Below are 21,066 nucleotides of genomic sequence, written 5' to 3'. Positions count from 1 at the left end.
GCTGCATTTAACTTATATTTTTACTTTAAAAGATTAATTTTTCTAGTATCTTTTAAAAACTTTTCATTCAAATTTCTAGATAATTTTAATTCTGATTGGATTTTCAGGGGTACAAAAGGCATATTTTTTCAATTGGAAAGTATAATATGGTACAAAAATCAATATTCTGCTTTTTATTCTTCTTAAAATCCTTCTAGGCATCTAGTATGATTGAAGAATTAGAGCAGAATGTCTGTCAATTAAAACAGCAGTTACAAGAATCACAAATTCAAACAAAGGAACAACTAAGGGTGAGTCTTGTATTTCTACACAGAAGAACAATGGTCAAACACAGTTTTCTTGATGTAGATGTATAATTGAGAGTCAATTAAAAAATAAAACTCAGAAATGCAGGTCGTCTTTTCTGATTCTTTTATCGCATTGTATAATTTTACATTTTATTTATCTTAATAGAGATTGATGCTAATGAGATGTAGAGAATAAAGTACAATAATTTGAATTGGAATGATCTCTTTTGAGATTAGTTTTAAAAATACATTTTATTTAAATATATTATTATTTTAGAATAATTTCCTTCTTTTAAATTACCTGCCAATCTTCATAATTTCTCTCTTTCTTTCCCTCTTTCTTTCTCTGCCTCTCTCTCTCCCTCTGTCTCTCTCTTTTGCACCTTTTAGATCTTTTCTCTCATGATCAAAAAATACCAAGGACTGTTATATGATGTGACTTCGAATTTATCATTTCCATATTTATTGACTTGGTTATTTTTGAAATAATCTCTTAATCCTAAGGGTCAGAAAGATTTTCCTATACTGTAAAGCAAATACTTTTGAGAACAGTAATATCTTCAGGTGGCTAAGATTTTATGCCTTGTAATATAAAGCTACTCAAATTTCTACCTGTAGGGCTTACTTAATAATATGCAAAACTCTGAACTAAAGTTTGACATTAAGTAGATTGATTGATTTCATTAGGTTGCTAATTTTATTGACTCTAGTATAATTTAAAGTATAATAAGTATAAACATTTATCATTCACAGGATCAAGAAAATAAGTTTCAAATCATTTAAAACACACCTACGGAAAAAAAGGTAATATGTTTTATGGGAAGCTATAAAATATTTAAGATAGCAAATGAAGCATTAATGCAGACTGATTTTTATAAAACCATACATTCTCACCTTTAAAGAACAACTTGTTTGTCTTTATTTTTTTAGACAGAGTCTTGCTCTGTCACCCAGGCTGGAGTGCAGTGGCGCGATCTTGGCTCACTCTAGCTTCTGCCTCCTAGGTTCAAGGGATTCTCATGCCTCAGCCTCTTGAGTAGCTGGGACTACAGGTGTGCACCACCATGCCTGGCCAATTTTTGCATTTTTGGTGGAGAGGGAGTTTCATCATTTTGGCCAGGTTGGTCTCGAATTCCTGGCCTCAAGTGATCTGCCCGTCTTGGCCTCCCAAAGTGCTGGGATTCCAGGCATGAGCCACTGCACCCAGCCAAGAATAATTTGTTTCTAAGTTAATTTCAGCTAACCAGTAATTAAATTTTGCTTACTTTTTTTTCCTGTTTATGTAATAAACGACTGCTTCAGTTCAATTATTAGTTATATCAACATTAAAACACTGCTTGCATGTTATATTTAATGAGTGAAGAGTACAGTTGGCCTTTCATATCCATGGATTTCACATCCGTGGATTCAGTCAAACATGGATCAAAAATATTCAGGAAAAAAAAATTACACAAAGGTCCAAAAACCATAACTTGGATTTGCTGTGTGTCAAGTACTATGTTGAATCCATGTGAATGAAGTGATGTGTAAGCATTGGATTAGGTACTATATAAGTTATGAGATGACTTAAAGTACATAGGAGGATGTGTGTAGGTTATATGCAAATACCACACCATTTTATAAAAGGGACTTGAGCATCCATGGATTTTGGTATCCTTCACTGGTTGGATTTTTGAATATGTACTTCTTTGGGGAATTTGTGGAACTTTTATTTTAGGTCAGACATGTACGTTGCATTTGTGTAGGTTTTCTTCAGTTGGTCATATATAAATCCGTAGTAAGCTAAAATTTTAAAATCAATGGGAAAGTGTGGGGAGTCCTCTGGAACCAGTTGTTGTTGTCATTGTTGTTATTGTTGTCACTTTTTTAAAAAGATCAATGACTAGATGGATGTCTGGAAGCACTGCAGTTCAACACCCCATCCCCTGGCCCTGGCCCCTGTTGTGCTGGGGAAAGCACTAGAGCGTGGTAGCAAAGACTCCTCTAACCCACATGTCTCTGGAATTCTCTTCCCCCTAGGGTGGAAAAATCAACTCAGCATTTGGAAGGATTATTTGAGAAACTGTAGAGCAAAGTGGACAATCATATGTGCTTGAGAGTCAGACTATCTGAGTTCAAATCATGTTTTACCTCTCTGTGCTTCCCTCATTGGGTGATCAGAAGGATTAAGTCCATATAAAAACATGGAGAGTCACACCTGGCACAGAGAAAGTCCTCAGTAAATGTTTGCTCGTGGTAACTTTATTAACCTCATAAATAGAATGAAAACAGATTGGTTAAAGTTTTTCATGACTTTATTAAAGTAACAGGATTCAGCTTTATATAATGATTTTTAAATTGAGAATTTGAGTTTAAGAATTCAGGGTAGTAATATTTTCCCAGTTGACAGTCTCACTCATACATGAGGTAATTTCATATTTTCCAGAGGCTTATTTTAAATTCATTCAAATTCACTGAAATCACAAAAACTAAGAATAAAGGAGTAGACAGGAAGTATAAATGCACGAATCTTCAATAAATGTTGGAAAATGTAACTTCTGAATTTGAAAAGTGATGGAAGGAATAATGGTGATCAAAGAGCAACCTTAGTCACACCCAATCTTCTACTCTCGATGGCCTGGACTCCTGCTAGAGAGAAACCATCACGTGAATAGTGGGCAGGGCGGGAGGAAGGAGAGTCAAGAGAAACCAACCATGAGCATGAACCAAAGGGCTTAAGTACTTGGCCGTGACCTCCAAAGTACTTGAAAACTGAGGGACATAGACCCCCAGAGCAACTGAAATCATAGATTTGGTCAAAGTGTAATGAAGACAACAAAACCAAAGCATAGCTGTGGCCTGACCCCAGCTGCCCCCGCCACACCTCAACTCTCAGCAAATAGCTGGTTCCATTCAAAAATGAGGTATAATTTTTATTTTAGAAAAAGGAACTAGCATATGATCTTTGCTTGATTAAAAGAGAGGAGAAGAAAGAATGTAAGCAAATAATGTTCTGTATATCAAATGGAAAATTACAGGAGGAAGGTTCAGAGTAATTACAGTTCTTTATAACAGCTCTTCACAGTGTCAAAGCATTCACAAAACACATTTAGACATCTCTCAAGGAAAATGGTGGAGGGAGATAGAGAAGTAGAAAAAAGAAGAGACATATTTAAAGATTATATAAGTCAACAGACAGATGAAAAGTGATCTCTCAGAGCTTAGGAAAAATGATAGACAAAAGCAAAAGATTACAGAGATTGAAACCATAGTAGATGAAACAAAAATAGAAAAATAACTAAAACCATCCAAGGAAATATAGTAATTAGGCTAGAGGCTATTATACAAAATGAAATGAAAATATAAAATAGATATAAAACGATAAGAAGAGTTTGGTGCAGTGATGCATGCATGTAATTCCAACTACTCAGGAGGCTGAGGCAGGAAGATTCGTTGAGTCCAGGAGTTGGAGACCAGCCTGGGCAACATAGCAAGACCCTGTCTCAAAATAAAATGATATGAAAGTATAAGTGATGATAGAGAAAATGTATAATTATGGGAGATTGTCAAAGAAGGGTCAACACATGCAAAGTTTGTGTCTCTGAAGAAGAGAACCAACAGAAAAAATATATATATAAATATATATAATAAAATAGAAATAATTATTCTAACAAAGGAAACTTTTGTTCAAATAATGGAATGTAAAGGTAGAAAGGGCACACACAATGTCTCAGGAAAATTAATATAAAATAATTAGTATCAAAGCATTTCCCAGTGAAGTTACTAAATGAAGGAAAAAGAAAATCATAGCATCCAAGCAGAAAAAGAAAGTTATATTCAACATGAAAAAAATCAGATTGACCTCAGACTTTACCATGGCAATATGTAATGCCAGAAAACACTGGAGAAATGTTCTGAGGGGCTCAAGTAATCCTCCTACCTCAGCCTCCCAAGTAGTTGGGACTACAGGTGCACACCACCATGCCTGGCTAACTTGATCTTTGTGTTCACAAAGTTATGAGAGAAAGAAAGTGGGATTGAAGCATTTCTATACCCAGCAAAGTTGTCTTTTAAATATACAGGCAATGGAGAGACTTTTTTGTTTTTTTACTGTGAATATACTTTATGATTTGTGTTTACAATTGAAATTCTGGAAATTCAAAATCAACATCTTTGCCTATGAGCTCCTTATAGACACCAGAAAAAGTTTTGACCTTGTGTTCCATATTGTTCTGCTGTGCTTTGTCCAAATTAACCTGTATGAGCTGGCTGCCATCCAGTTTCATGTGAGAAGACCAAATCCTCAAGGACTGCATTGTAAATGCAACCGAGCTAAGCCTTGAGGTCCGAGTTCATCTCCAGCTTCCGAAGACCCTGGAAAATGCCAGACTTGAACTTGTCTGGCTTCTCACCATTGGGCTTCACCATCTTGGCACTCAAATGGAACATGGCCTTCTTGCTGAGTGCCAGCTTAGGAAAACAGATAGACATTCTAAACAGATAAGGATGTAAGAAATAGTGCATGCCCCAGTTCCCCCAGCTATGGCCACTTTCTGGTCCCCAACACAACCATAGCTGAAGAACAACTGCAAGTTGAATTGTTCGTGAAGGCTGGCAGTGATGGGGCCAAGATTGGGAACTGCCCCTTCTCCTAGAGACTGTTCATGATGCTGTGGCTCAAGGGAGTCACCTTCAGTGTCACCATCATTGATACCAAGAGGCAGACCGAGATTGTGCAAAAGCTGTGCCCAGGAGGGCAGCTCCCATTCCTGCTGTATGGCATGGAAGAGCACAAGGACACCAACAAGATTGAGGAATTTCTGTAGGCAGTGCTGTGCCCTCCCAGGTACCCCAAGCTGGCAGCTCTGAACCCTGAGTCCAGCACAGCTGAGCTGGACATATTTGCAAAATTTTCTGCTTACATCAAAAATTCAAAGCCAGCACTCAATGACAATCTGGAGCAGGGACTCCTGAAAGTCCTGAAGGTTTTAGACAGTTACTTGACATCCCCCCACTCAGAATAAGTGGATGAAACCAGTTCTGAAGATGAAGACATCTCTTAGAGGAAGTTTCTAGATGGCAATGAGCTCACCCTGGCTGACTGCAACCTGTTGCCAGTGCTCCACATAGTACAAGTGGTGTGTAAGAAGTACCAGGGGGCTTGGTGTCATGGCTCACACCTGTAATCCCAGCACTTTGGGAGGCTGAGGCAGGCAGATCACTGGAGGTCAGGAGTTCAAGACCAGCCTGGCCTACAAGGTGAAACCCTGTCTCTACTAAAAAAAAAAAAAAAAAAAAAAAATTAGCCAGACGTGGTGGTGCATGCTTGTAATCCCAGCTACTCAGGAGGCTGAGGCAAGAGAATAGCTGGAACCTGGGAGGCAGAGGTTGCAGTGAGCCAAGATCATGCCACTGCACTCCAGCCTGGGCGACAGAGTGAGAGGCCATCTCAAAAAAAAAAAAAAGTACCAGGGATTCACCATCCCCGAGGCCTTCTGGGGCATGCATCGGTACTTGAGCAATGCCTATGCTCAGGAAGAATCTGCCTCTACCTGTCCAGATGATGAGATCAAGCTCGCCTATGAGCAAGGATCCAAGGCCCTCATATAAGCCCCTCTTGGGACTCCTTCAGCCCCCTCCATTTTCTCCACAAAGGCCCTGGTGGTTTCCACATTGCTACCCACAGGACACACTCCAGAATGGCCAGTGGGCAGGGAATCCTGGAGCACTTGTCCCGGGATGGTGTGGTGGAAGAGGGGATAAGGGAAAGAAATAGGGAGCCTGGGTGAGATTTTTACTGTGGGGTGGGATGGGTAGGACAACATATTTCAGTAGTAAAATACAGAATAAAATTTATTTAAAAAGGAAATAGTGCATGCATGAGTTGTTTTTAAAAGAGTTGAAACTCAAACTTTCAGAACCAGTGCTGAGTGATAGAAAAAAAAATAGTCAATATATAACCCATGAACCCTCAATAAATGTTACCCTGAGGTCTGGTTTATAAAGCATGTGTTTTGCTTTGCATTTTTCCTTCATTGGAGTCAGCTAACGGACTCAAATAAGTGAGTAGCTGGAACTGGCTCACTTGGAAGTAAGTTGAAGAAGAGAAGGTGAGAAAAATCAGTAGATAGGAGAATCAACAGATATTTCATCAGCAAAGACTTTGCATCTCTGGGAGAGATCATGTTTTATTATTTCTTTTTTTCCTTTAGGTATAAGTCACAGGATTATAGCATATCCCAAAAAAAGCACTTTGCCAAAAATTGAAAATTTGTATTCTATAACAGTGGCCACAGGATTTTAGTAGGTAATGAAATGAATTCTTGAGCACATTTCTTCCTTAATTCAGTTTAGTGTAAGAAAAGTTGGGTCTTAAAGACTGTTAATTTTAAATTATCTTCAGCAAATTGATAGGCTTATCCAACTCATCTCAGTTGTATACAATTTTCATAGTATATTGCCTATTTCCAGGTGTGTATAGTGTGTATGATGAATCACTTGGTATGATACACTGCAACTCAGCTTTAATGTTTGGTTAAGTCATGCACAGCACATGCAACAGATTTTTAAAATATTCTATCATATTTCATAGTAGGAGGAAGAGAAATGCAGAAACACAGCTCGAAAAAGACACCAATATCTACACATGCATATTCACGTCTCATCCATGCACATCTTCATCCCATTCAGGCATATTCTTCCAAAGGCTTTTCTTCTACCCTGTCACTCCTTTAGCCTTGAGAGAGATGAATGGGATGAGCCACCAACCTATTTTTTTTACTATCCCAGTGAGCATCAGTTAGTTAAACACAGGCCTGATAGTATTTGAGAGGCAGAAAGAAACCAGGAACCAGGAACCTTCCTATGCCCAGTGCACTCTACCTGTCTACTTGTGTCAAAGGGGGTTGGAGACACAGCTATGCAGATTCTCCTTCATTCATGTCTTCATGATTATATGAATCACATTTAGTGCCCCAACTACCTGACAGTTTGGAGGAGTAGGGATTTTGGGGGGGTTTTGGGGAGAAAGTCTCACTCTGTCACCCAGACTGGAGTGCAGTGGCCCAATCTTGGCTCACTGCAGCCTTGATCTCCTGGGCTCAAAGGATCCTCCCACCTCAGCCTCCCAGGTAGCCGAGACTACAGCTGTGCACCACCATGCCCAGCTAATTTTTATATTTTCTTAGAGATGCCCAGGCTGGTCTCAAACTCCTGGGCTCAAGTGATCTGCCCACCTCAGCCTCCCAAAGTGCTGAGACTACAGGCATGAGCCACCACACCCTCAAGGAGTATTTTAATCAAAGCAGAGACATGCTATGAGTTGTCCTCAGATGACAGCTTAGTATGGTTGGAGTTCACATCCTGATCAAGGAGAGGCTGCAGGGCTAGCATAGTGGGGAACTTCATGAGTGGGGAGGAGAGAACAATTATTTTACTTATTCAGATGCCGAAAATTGTGTTCACAAAGATTTTAAAGAAATAAAGCATTGTTACAGGGACCATCTCTCTCAGAGTCACAGGGTCAGGCTGGGTAGCCTTTTCAGTTTTTAACTCTTTCTTCTTATTTCATCTTTATTGTCTGGTTTCTGACCGCGTGTAACAAACCTTTCATTGTGATCAACAGATACTGTTCTGAGACTTCCTAAATTCAAAACAATCATTTATGTGGTAAAAAGATAACTCTTAATTTTTTTCCAATTTAGATAATTGACATACGACGAGAATATGAAACAAAATTGAAAGGATTGATGCCAGCATCCCTAAGACAAGAACTTGAAGACATCATTTCCTCCCTAAAATCACAGGTAATTACTAGAATCAAGGCATTTTCCAAGGATTTAGGGGATACTCTGAAAAGAAACTTGCAAATAAATCTGATTCCAAATTGATGCCAGAAATCAATGTGATGTCATTGCATAACCTACTACTCAGGATAAATTTTCATTTTGTTTTAAATTTTTTTCTTACTTGTTTAATAACTCACGGTCTCAATAAGAATTTCTTTAAAGCACCCTTAAAATTGAAAATTTCAGTCAGTTATAACTTCATTTACAGTCTACCTTCCAATATAGCCTCATCCTTTTATTCTTGGTATCAGGTCCAAAATGCCATCACTTAGCATATGGCTGATTCCTCACTGTGTAGAAGTGCAGAGAAATTGAAAGCACAGTTATGTTAGAAGCACTTTTATTCTGGTGTGTATTTTACATGATCGTTAGAGATAACAAGATGTATTCTAAGTTCAAGGCAAAATAATGACAAGGTATTCAAACAATTAGGTTAAATAGTTCTTGTTGAAATGTGTGGTTCTTGTCTGGGTGTGGTGGCTCATGTCTATAATCCTAGCACTTTGGGAGGCCAAGGCAGGCAGACCACTTGTGGTCAGAAGTTTGAGACCAGCCTGGCCAACATGGCAAAATCCTGTCTCTACTAAAAATACAAAAATTAGCTGGGTGTGGTGGCCCATGCCTGTAATCCCAGCTACTTGGAAGGCTGAGGCAGGAGAATCGCTTGAACCCCAGAGGCAGAGGTTGCAGTGAGCCGAGATCACACCACTGCACTCCAGCCTGGGTGACAGAAAAAGACTCTGTCTCAAATATATATATATATATATATATGGTCAGATGCGGTGGCTCACACCTGTAATCCCAGCACTTTGGAAGGTCAAGGCAGGTGGATCACCTGAGATCAGGAATTTGAGACCAGCCTGGCCAACATGGTGAAACCCCATCTCTACTAAAAATACAAAAATTAGCCAGGCATGGTGGTGCACGCCTGTAATCCCAGCTACTCAGGAGGCTGGGGCAGGAGAATCACTTGAACCTGGGAGGCGGAGGTTGCAGTGAGCCGAGGTCATGCCCAGTGCACTCCAGCCTGGGTGACAGAGGAAGACGCCATCTCAAAAAAGAAAGAAAAAAAGAAATGTGATGTGGTTCATGATGTGAGAAAAATTTCTAACATGTTTGAATGTTTTACGTATTGTTGGTGTCATAAGAAAGAGTTTACATATTCACATTTCCAACATACTTTGAATTTTTTTTTTTTTTTTTTTGAGATGGAGTTTCACTATGTCACCCAGGCTGGAGTTCAGTGGCACTATCTCAGCTCACTGCACCTTCTGCCTCCCAGGTTCCAGCGATTCTCCTGCCTCAACCTCCCAAGTAGCTGGGATTACAGGTGCATGCCACCATGCCCAGCTAATTTTTAGAGACAGGGGTTTGTTTGTAGAGACAGGGTTTTGCTATCTTGGCCAGGCTGGTCTCGAACTCCTGACCTCAAGCAATTCGCCCACCTCAGCCTCCCAAAGTGTTGGAATTACAAGCATAAGCCACCGTGCCCAGCCCACTTTGAAGTTTAAGACATATTTTTCCTTGAAAAACTCCATGAAGGAAAGGATTTCTTTACTCCCTGTATCAAGTACTGTGCCTGGCACATAACAGGTGCTTAATAAATATATTTATGAATAAAATAAATGATATGGTTTGATGATATCCATGTTATCTATTTATAATATGTAAGATAAAATGTGGAACACATTTTAGCTGCTCCTTTTATATTCCCCTAGTAAAACTTCTCTCATCTGAAAATGAAATGTTCATAATCTCAATCCATATGCTACTGGTTGCGATTTTGCTTCTAAGGGCTATGAAATTTTGTTCACGCCTGCATATAAAAATAAGTAGTGGAGGAGAATGGGAACATACAAAGGGTTAAATAATCTTTATTTACATGAAAAGCTCCACTCCAGGTGTGGTTACCCATTAAGTTTGTAGGTGAGCTACAGATAGTGTCAGCTATGTAGGACCTGACGCCTTCAGAGGAGTTTTTTTAGGAAGAGGAAAAAAAAAGGAATCTGATACCCACCTGCAGGGCTTCTGTTATCATTCATATCATTTCACTGTAATAAAAGCCACTTCAGCCTCCTAAAACTGGATGCTGACCCAGAAAGAGAGTGCTGCCAGCTGCGATAGGACCTCAGAGTTGGCAGCTGCACGGAGGAGTCACAGGCCATACAGTGAGCAAATTTAGTTTGAAAGCACAGGTGCCTGTGTTTTTTGAGAATTGTTGGAATTCTGATTACAGAGCATGGTTGGGGGAGGGAAGTTGAATCAGTGTAATCCCTGCATCTGTCAAAATTATCAATTGTCCTATGGGTCACTTGAGCAATTGGATAAAATGAAGACCAGGGTGCTATACAAATAAGCAAAACCAGGAGGACCACTTTGAGATGCACCCATTTAGAAAGACTGTGTTTTCTTATCTTTCAAGCACATTATCTGTTCTGCCAGCTGTACTCTCTTACATAACTATGTTTCGGGATCAACTGTTGCCATGGTTTCAGTTCAGACCAAAGATGCAAGAATAAACAATTCTGAAACGATCAAATACCACTGTGACTCTTGATTACATTAAGCCATGGTATAAGTTGGCCCCAAACCATTTGGGTTGTGTAAGGTGCTTTTGAATCCACGCCTGATACAGGCATCTTTAACAGTATAGAAATGTATGCTTCACAGTAATCAAATGCTTTGTAAAGGTCTGATTTAAGAGAATATGCTAAACAACCCAGTTTCTCCAGCCCCCTAAGAATGGTGGTCTGGGGGTTGTACCAGCTTTGAGCTCTGCACTAGGCGGTTTCTATAGTTGTTTCATGTCATCCTTATAACCCTGGGAAGTAGCTGTCATTAATCCCATTTCACAGATTAAGCATCAAGAGCTTAAGTAATTTTCCTAGAGCCACAGATGGCAAGCCAGGAATTGAACCGAAGTTGGCCTAACTCCAGACAAAGCTCAGGCTCTTTCCGCTATGAAGTTCTGTCCCTCCAACCTCAGGTAATCCCTAGGATGGATTGAGGTTTCCAGAAAGCAGTAATTTTCTTTACACTCACTCACTCATTAATTAATTAATTAATTAATTAATTCAACAGCTAGTGAAACCAGCTACATGCCCAACCCTGTGAAAGAAACTGGGGTGGAGAGACAGAAAAGTCATTCCTGCCCAAGAGAAGCTCTCAGGTTTAGGGAAGAGATATGAAAACAAATAACCACAAAGCAGTTTGAGAAGTACCAGTAATAGAGGGGAGGAACACAGAGAAGGGGACCGCTGGCTTTGCCTGGGGCTAGGAGGTGAGGAGCAGCTGGGGAGGAGGTGAACGATTCCATAGGAGAGGTGACATTTAAACCAAGTGGTGGAGGATGAATGGGAGACAGAAAGACAAGTGTTCCAAAGAGAGAAAATGGCCTGGGCCAGAGAGCAGTGGAGTGAGAAAGACATGGTGTAGAAGCAGCAATGGTGGGCAGGGCTTGAGGGCAGGTAAAGCCACAATGATGGGGGCGGGCCAGATCAAAATGGCTCTGCGATGAGGAGTTTGAACTTTATTCTGTTGTATCTGATGGATTTTCAATAAGGATGGGATGTGACCAAATGTAAAAAACACAACATTGACATTCAACAAATCCTCTGAGTTTTATCTAGGGAATTGTCTGAATTTGAATAAAATCTTACCATACTATTTGCACAACATTGACACGTAAGCCACATCCACTTCTTCTCACACAAGGTGTCTTTTCTAGGTTAATTTTCTGCAAAAGAGACTTTCCATCCTTCAAGAAAACTGACTACATATCAAGGCAGAAGGTACAGCCCATAAGCAGGTGTCTGTCTCCTGATTAGTTTGTGTTGTGGCATCTGTGAGCCTCCTCATTTGGCCTTTGTCTTTATTAAAATGCTTGGACATAATACAAGTTTTGAAAAAGACTTGTTTTTAGTAAGTAGGATGTCTTTAAGAAGTCCACCCCCCTTTTCATCCCAGTGCTTAGTCTGTACTATCGAAACAAGATGAGAGAATCTGCCGGGCACAGTGGCTCATTCCTGTAATCCCAGCACTTTGGGAGGCCAAGGCAGGAGGATCATCTGAGGTCAGGAGTTCAAGACCAGCCTGGCCAACATGGTAAAACGTTATCTCTACTAAAAATACAAAAATTAGCTAGGTATGGTGGTACACGCCTATAATCGCAGCTACTCAGGAGGTTGAGGCAGGAGAATTGCTTGAACCTGGGAGGCGGAGGTTGCAGTGAGCTGAGATCATACCACTGCATTCCAGCCTGGGCAACAGAGTAAGACTGTCTCAAAAAAAAAAAAGAAAAGAAAAAGAAAAAGGAAAGAAAAAAGAAAGATGAAAGGATCTGCAGGGGCATGGCAGGTCCAGGCCTTACCTGGACAAGAGGACAGGACGTTGTCGAGGCCCAGTGATGGAGTGAAGGAGACACGATCTTCCTTTAAGATAGTAAGATGATGCAGTACTTGCTAGGATAGCTCACATCTTCAAAGTCCTTTCCCCTAAGGGTTTGGTGGTGTTCTCCAGACCAGAATAGATTAACAGCTCAGTGATCCAGCACTCACAGTGACTTGAGTACCCTCAGTGCTCTTTCTGGGGATGCATGAGACCTTTTGTAGTCAAAGGTTCCCAGTGCCATCACTAACATAGATTGTGTTTACCTGCTGTAATTCTATCAGACGCCCTTCCTGTTTATGCAGTGAAAGACTGAACTACTTATTTGGCTTTGAATTAAAAGGAAGGATCTTGTGAATCACACATTTTTCAAAAGATTCTGTTTGCTTGGTATAGGTAAGATTTGATCCCTTATAGATAAGCATAAATTATGAAATTTTGATATCAAATATCCTTTTCAACCCCTATCAACTTCTCCAGAATTGAAGCTTATTTTTTGATTGACATACCTGTTAAACCTAGAGAAAGTCGTGACCGTGATTTTTGGTTTACAGGTAACTGCACGAGAGAATGCAATGGATGCAATTTCCAGACTGCACTGTGGACTTCTTCCAGCAGGTTTGAAGATTTGGATATTGTAAACTGTGAGATCAGTGGCATTTTTTAAATCCTTAAATGTCATTAAGATCATAAAAACATGCATCATTCATACACTAGTGGGGTGGTTTTATTTGTGTCTGCCTAAGTTATTTTTTTAACATTCCTTTATTTCCGATTTTCATGTTTGTGTGCATTTGAGTATGTGCTGAGAACTGCTTATATTGGGCAAAGTGATTTCCTATGATATGCCTTGTTAATCGTTTTGCATAGAATTTTACCAGTTGTGTACGATCAAAATCACATTTGTAGTATCATATCAAAAATTCTAACCTGTTTACATTGTTTTCATGTTCATGTTCATATATTATTAAAATATTATTTTGTACTTATCAGTTTTATTTCTACTTTTTATCGAACCTCATTTGCTAAAATAAGTGTGACATACATATGGTATTTTTCCCAAGCAAATGTTAGCAATCTCAAATTGTACTTTGGGAAAATATACCTTATATCATATCAACAATCAACTCCATAATTAGTGCATGAATTGGTGTTTAGGATAAAATCACTGGATCATCTGATATCAGTCCAAGTATTTGTCTTGTTGGTCTCCAATCACGTCCTGGAACCCTAGAGGCAGAATATGGTGTAACAATTTTAGATAGCTGCTGTGGTTTTATTGTTACTTTCTTGATCTCCTTTTTTATGGTCGTTGTTTTAATTATAATATCAATCGATGATCCTTAAGAAAGCCTAAAAAATGTGAGGTCAGGTTATGAGGACACAACACATTGGCAAGTAGTCACAGAATGTGCTTTACTTGGTCCGGTTTGCATGTGGGCACCACCTGGTTGAGAGACTATGGTGTTGCTTCCATGAGTGGATGGTTAAGTCTGCATCCCTCTCCTCACCCAAATGCCCAAGAGCTGTTCTGTGATGATTGGTCAACCCATTTGCCAAGGAAATTTTGAATTGTGGAGAATGAGTGGATGCTCCAAATTCTTTCGACTGCATTGTGGTGTGTGCCATAGGCATTTTGAGCTCTCTAAAAATCTGGCCCATGGGCGGGGCTGTAATCCTCTGGTTTACTGTAAAAGGATGGGGCACAAAGTTTATTTACACTTTTTCAAAATTCTTTTCTCTTTCCCATGCACAAGTCTGTTGTTTGCAGCCCAAGGATTAATTACCCCTTTTTGTACTGTAACTGAGCCACGAAGATGATAAGGAAGTAACAGATTTTACAGCCACTTCCAAAGCCAGGGAGGGAATTGGCATAAACAGGGCTGGGCTGTGGCCATCAGAGGAGGCCTGGGATTCTTGCACTAACTCATCTCTGTGGGGCTACCACTCAGCCTGGTAATGTTCAGACACCCTGACACCTCCCCCAGGAATATAAGTCTCTGTCTTTTGGAAGATGAGGTTTTTCCTGCATATACAATAAATTATAGTACTGGTTTCAAGAATATTTAGGAAAAAGCAAAATCATTACAGATGATATTAAAACAAATGAGGATTATTGGTACTCAGACTATGATTTAGTCTGAATGGAAAGATTCCTACAGGATTCCTGTTAAGTACTTCTTTCTGTACAGACCATGGAAAACAAGTTGAAGCTCACCAGATTTCATTAGTAAGGTTATTAGGTGCTTGAGGTGAAAATACTTTGTGAATTGTATTGTATGCTGGCTTTGGAACTCTCACTCAAGACTATTTGTTTTCCATGAGTAAATATCAGTAGGTGTTTTGGAAGGTTGCCTGCCATTCTTTCTTTTCCTTATTTCAAGGGTTATGAAATTACAAACACTGGTGAACCTTTGACATTACCCAGATCCTGTTTCCCTTCTGAACCATGTCATGTACGTCTGGGAGTAAAGGGAATGAAACTTTAGGTCACTTTGATTGGATGTGATAGGAATGGATGGTTGACACTAATGTCTTTGTGAACATTCTCTGATAAAGGAAGAGAAAGAAAAATTGCATTTGGCATGTTTGAAATTCCTTACTGAGTTGAGCAGTGAGTATAGAAATGGCTACTGGGAGAAAAAGAAAGTGCTCAGGAAATAAATTATAAACACTGTGCCTTATTATAAAATCATCTGAGATTCCATCCATTCTTTTTTTTTAATTTTTTTTTTTGCACACAAAACAATAAATATTTTCTAAAAGTACATACAAACAAAAAGATGCATATCAAACATATTAGGAAGGTTGCACATGGGAAGACGGGGAATAGAAATGGGGGGTGGGAATTAAAGAAAATAAATGAGAGAGGGACTTTGTATGGATCAATGATAATAACTCAATCCTCTATTTGACAAAGAAGAAGAAGGAAGAGGAAGAAAAAGAAAGTGGGATAAAGGATCAGAAAGGGAGGAAAATAGAAAAAATTAGAGTATGACTCCAGGGTAGACCTGTTTTTTTGTCGCTTGGTTGGTTGGTTGGTTTGTCAGTTGTATTTTTCATATGTTTCGCCATGTTGGCCAGGCTGGTCTCGAACTCCTAGCCTCAAGTGATCAACCCGCCTCGGCCTCCCAGAGTACTGGGACTACAGGCATGAGCCACCACTTCCAGCCCCCACATTGCTTCTGGCCTCTGTGGTAGACCTCCCAGACGGGGCGGCCGGGCAGAGGCGCTCCCCACATCCCAGACGGGGCGGCCAGGCAGAGGTGCTCCTCACTTCCCAGACGGGGCAGCCGGGCAGAGACGCTCCTCACTTCCTAGACGGGGTGGCGGCCGGGCAGAGGCGCTCCTCAAATCCCAGACAATGGGTGGCCGGGCAGAGGCGCTCCTCACATCCCAGACGGGGCGGCAGGCGCCCCACCCAGACGGGCGGCCGCGCAGAGGGCTCCTCACTTCCCAGACGGGCGCCCCCCCCCCCCAGACGGGCGGCCGGGCAGAGGCGCTCCTCACCTCCCAGACGGGGCAGCCGGGCAGAGATGTTCCTCACATCCCAGAAGGGGCGGCCGGGCAGAGGCGCTCCTCACCTCCCAGACGGGGTGGCCGGGCAGAGGAGCTCCTCATAACCCACACGATGGGCGGCCAGGCAGAGACGCTCCCCACCTCCCAGACGGGGCGGCGGCCGGGCAGAGGCGGCAATCCCAGCACCCTGGGAGGCCAAGGCAGGCGGCTGGGAGATGGAGGCTGCAGGGAGCCAAGACCATGCCACTGTACTCCAGCCCGGGCAACACCGAGCACCGAGTGAGCGAGCCTCCGTCTGCAGTCCCAGCACCTCGGGAGGCCGAGGCGGGCAGACCACTCGAGGTCAGGAGCTGGAGACCAGCCCGGCCAAGATGGCAAAACCGCGCCTCCAGCCAAAGGAGAAAAACCAGGCAGGGGTGGTGGCGTGCGCCGGCAATCCCAGGCAGCCCGCAGGGCAGGGCAGGAGAATCATGGGAGCCGGACGCAGGGAGTCTGCAGCGAGCCGAGTGTACTCCAGCCTGGGTCACAGAGGGAAGAAAAAAAGAAAGAAAGAAGAGAGAGAGAAAAGGAAGGAAGGAAGGAGGAAAGAAAAGAAAGAAGGAAGGGAGGGAAGGAAGGAAGGAAGGCAGGCAGGCCCATCCATTCTTTTATCTGCTGGAAGATCAATTGTTCATCACAAGTACCTAATTTCGTTACATCTCAAGTTATTATTATTGGCTGCTGTACCTGAGTCATCCACCAGTGCTTTTTCTATTTCAACACGTAATTGTCAACAGGTAGTGGCTGGTAAAGGGTTTGGAACAAGCCAAGCAGAAGAAACACTCTGCAACCCAGGTTCTTGGTGTTTGTTATTAGCCACTCGGGGTCAGGGAAGAGAAGGGCTAACAGCAAAGTTAGCTATTCAGTCATCCACATATGTCACAATTTTGTTCTAGTCCACCATTTCTGCATCACCAAGCAGTGCGCCCTTTCAGGGGTCTGAGCTCTGATTTTGCAACCTCCCCACTCAACAGTGAACTTCACAGAGGGCAGCCATCAGGGACATAATGAAGAAAACAGGAAGACTAAGAGGGAACAGAGAATGACGGACTTGCTTCATAGACTGTACAAAAGAATTGACGTGATTCAAGGGAAATAGCTCAGATTCAAACATTATCCTGTTATGTCACATATCAACAGTGATTTCTTCAGAAACGGATACATGCTTACAGTGGTGAGCAACCTCATTAAAGGCATCTGCAGAGACAATGCAGACAGAAGAAATTGTGAGTTGGAATTAACAATTAACAGCTCTCTTATTGAAGTGCATCACCATCCATAGAAGGCAGTGGTGTTTTAGCTTTCTTTCTAAGAGTAAAAAGGAAAGGTAAAACATCAAAAATGGTGGGAGAAAAGTTTCAGAACACAAGGTCATTTTAATTCATAGTTTCCTTAAAAGAACTATCTCTTCTGAGCTTTCATATTTTGTTCAGAAATGTCATCTCTTTTAAGCCTTGTCATTAAAGACGGTTTGCTCTTTAAAGTGAATTATCAAAGGGTATAGAAATTGCAAGTTACTGAAACTAAAATGCATGATCAATTTTAAGTCTGCTAACTAAAGCCTACTTAAAATTGGATGTGTTTTTGTCCTGGCAGCCCCTTTGATAAAACCAGAAAAAGATACATCGTTGGTCAATTCAAAGTAGGGAATGAAGATAATTCGATAAAACTTTTTTTAACTGATATTGAAGTGGTTCTTGGCTTTGGAGACTTGATTAGGAAGCGGTGGCATAGGCTGTAATGGTATTTGAAACGTGGAAATGGAGGCCAGGCGCGGTGGCTCATGCTTGTAATCCCAGCACTTTGGGAGGCTGAGGCGGGCCGATCACGAGGTCAGGAGATCGAGACCATCCTGGCCAACATGATGAAATCCTGTCTCTACTAAAAATACAAAAAAAAAAAAAAAAATTACCTGGGTGTGGTGGCGTGCACCTGTAATCCCAGCTACTCGGGAGGCTGACACAGGAGAATCACTTGAACCTGGGAGGTGGAGGTTGCAGTGAGCTGAGATGGCACCATTGCATTCCAGCCTGGGCGACAGAGCAAGACTCTGTCTAAAAAAAGGAAGAAAAGTAAAATGGAATACCCTAGATTTTGACCTGGTTAGTATTAACATTCTTCATTATATTGTTTTAAAATCAGATCATATTATTTACTTCTCATATGGAGGAAGAGAAATTAAATTTGTAACATAAGACTGAAGAAATTTTAAAATCTGGATTCCTCACCAATAGCTAGTTCCACTGAAAATCTGTTCTTCCAGACATTTCCATTTTAAGCGAGGATTTCCATCAGGCAAATGTTTGTTTTGTTTTGTTTGTTTGTTTCTTTTTAAGATGGAATTTTGCTCTTGTTGCCCAGGCTGGAGTGCAATGGCGTGATCTTACCTCACTGCAACCTCCACCTCTGGGTTTAAGTGATTTTCCTGCCTCAGCCTCCTGAGTAGCCGGGACTACAGGCATGCGCCACCATGCCCAGCTAATTTTGTATTTTTAGTAGCGACAGGGTTTCTCCATGTTGGTCAGGCTGGTCTCGAACTCCCGACCTCTGGTGATCCACCCATCTCGGCCTCTCAAAGTGCTGGGATTACAGGCATGAGCCACCATGCCCAGTCCAAGCAAATGTTTTAAAACCAAAGAACCAAGATGTTGCTATGCGTTCTGCTATTTTGAGAACGCTTAATCTAGACTTTAGGCTAATACATATTTTTTTTAATTTTTTACTTTTTTGAGGCTGAGTCTTGCTCTGTTGCTCTGTTGCCCAGGCTGGAGTGCAGTGGCACGATCTTGGCTCACTGCAACCTCCGTCTTGTGGGTTCGAGTGATTCTTCTGCCTCAGCCTCCCAAGTAGCTGGGATTACAGGTGTGCGCCACCATGCCCGGCTAATTTTTTTTATTTTTAGTAGAGATGGGGTTTTACCATATTGGCCAGGCTGGTCTCGAATTCATGGCCCCAAGTGGCCTGCCCGCCTCGGCCTCCCAAAGTGCTGGGATTATAGGTGTGAGCCACTACACCTAGCCTAATTCATATTCTTATATCATCTTTGGAAGTCTGCCACGTAAAAGAGGTCTCATGGAAAATAGCTAGTTGGACACAAAGACTTTATCATGGAACAGAAAGAGAGGGCTACCAAGTTAGAAGCCTGATCTATTTAATTAGCTAAAATGTGGCTATGGGAGGGAAACCATTGTAACCATACCCTTTACTTGAGCTAGGAAAGGAGATTCGTTCACAGGTGGAGTCTAACAGTTTTGTTTCCTCAGCCAATTCTCTTGACCTGTCTGGCTCACTTTTCTAATCTATAACATAAAAGGGTATAACTCGACCAATATTTTCCAAACTCTACCATTTCAATCTTCTCATTTATTGTTTCTCAGACTAGCATTCCGTCAAGCCCTGTTCTGCAAGATTTGTCTTGAAGTATTCAGGTGTCATATTTAGGAAATGTGGCATGCTATACCACCCTCTGGAAGATTCACATTTACACCACTCACTCAGTCATTCATTCATTAAATAAATAGTTGCTGATTGCCAACTGTGTGCCATACAGCAACATGAACCACCCCAAAACTTAATGGCTTAAACAGTAACTTCCTGTCATCTCTCTCAGTGCTGAGGATTCATCGGGCTTAGCTAGGCTGTTCTCACTTGGGTTTCATTGCAGGTGCAGTCAGCTGTTGGCTGGGGTGGCAGTCACGGGAGGCAAGGGCTCAAGCCCACAAGACCCATTCACATGGTGGGCAACTGATGCTGCCTGTCTGCTGGGGAATGGCAGCTTTGAGGAGCCCTCCAGTGCAAGCCCAGCCAGAGACCAGACATCGAAGCTACCAACCCCATAAGGCCAGCGCCCAGAAACTGGCAGGATCACTTCAACTGTCAAAGACAGAACCCCCCCAGAGACAAGGGCGAGGACGCAGACCCAGCAAAGACAAAGAACCTGTTGCCATCTGTAAGCTGTCACATCCTTTGCTAAAGAAACCAATTTACTTTTCTGTTTTCTTTTTTTTTTTTTTAAGACAGAGTTTCGCTCTTGTCGCCCAGGCTGGAGTGCAATGGCGTGATCTCGGCTCACTGCAACCCCCACCACCTGGGTTCAAGTGATTCTCCTGCCTCGGCCTCCCGAGTAGCTGGGATTACAGGCATGTGCCACCACGCCCGGCTGATTTTGTATGTTAAGTAGAGACAGGGTTTCACCATGTTGCTTAGGCAGGTCTCAAACTCCTGACCTCAGGTGATCCGCCTGCCTCAGCCTCCCAAAGTGCTGGAATTACAGGCATAAGCCACTGCGCCCAGCCTACCTTTGTTTAATCTGCAATTTCCTAAAATGATTTGATCCATGGAATTATCTTTTAGCTTCTTCTGTGACTCACATATTTTATTGTAGAGTTCTGTGAAATATTGATCAGAGACACCCAAACCTAAGATATTGCTTAAAAGTTCCTTCCTGTTCAAAAATTCTGTTAATCTATGTTGCATTTCTAGAATCACAGGTCCAGTTGGGGATTTAGAAACATTTCTTGGGAAACCCTGTGTTAGGGATATTTAAGAGGCCATGTCTTTTTCCTCTGTTCTTTTAAAAGATGGAAGCAACCCTAGTTGAATTTTTTTCACCTCTCCTCGGCTTGAGGTTTGGTATGCATTACTTGACTTAATTATATTAGCAAGTGTATTATTAAAAGGTCCCTCAAAACCCATACCCTGTGCTCAGGAGCCTTCTTTCGTGGAACTGTCAGGCACATGGAAGGCTGTGGACCTGATAAGCCTGTGAGAGGAAATTTCCTGAACCACAGAGCACTTCAAAACTATTCAACTAAGTAGAGCATAATCATCTAGATAAACAAATGAATCAGCCTTCTAATTGCCCCGTTAGCTTTCTCACTTTCTCACCACCACAGCCCAGTTCTCTCTCTCCTGGCCTCTTAGCCAATCTCCTGGATCTCATTCTTCTCAGCCTGAGCCTGGGGGTGGGGGGAGTAGGTAACTGTGTAAAGGGAGCCAGGTGCAGGGGT

At 41.8% G+C, this 21,066-nt stretch overlaps 1 protein-coding gene and 1 pseudogene across 5 annotated transcripts in view; both read left to right on the top strand.

Moving 5' to 3' along the window:
- The window catches only part of LOC100596615 (centrosomal protein of 112 kDa-like), a 51,765-nt gene extending 38,303 nt beyond the window's left edge, over positions 1-13,462 (top strand). For 3 of the 5 annotated variants that reach the window (XM_030827748.1, XM_030827749.1, XM_030827750.1), the window contains 4 exons: positions 198-290; positions 7,970-8,071; positions 11,841-11,904; positions 13,054-13,462. In XM_030827748.1, coding sequence (XP_030683608.1) covers positions 198-290; positions 7,970-8,071; positions 11,841-11,885 — 240 coding nt within the window. In that variant the 3' untranslated portion in view covers positions 11,886-11,904; positions 13,054-13,462. Of the gene's footprint in view, positions 1-197; positions 291-1,040; positions 1,092-7,969; positions 8,072-10,968; positions 11,100-11,840; positions 11,908-13,053 lie in introns of those variants that run through there. The other 2 variants (XR_004033335.1, XM_030827751.1) reach the window with 2 other exon arrangements.
- Positions 4,783-5,876, top strand: LOC101176447 (annotated as a pseudogene).
- Positions 13,463-21,066: the final 7,604 nt, after the last annotated feature.

Source organism: Nomascus leucogenys, chromosome 14, assembly GCF_006542625.1.
Source record: "Nomascus leucogenys isolate Asia chromosome 14, Asia_NLE_v1, whole genome shotgun sequence".
Taxonomy (NCBI): Eukaryota; Metazoa; Chordata; class Mammalia; order Primates; family Hylobatidae; genus Nomascus; species Nomascus leucogenys.
The sequence above is the reverse complement of the archived record's forward strand: the minus strand, read 5'-3'. Positions and strand labels throughout refer to the sequence as shown.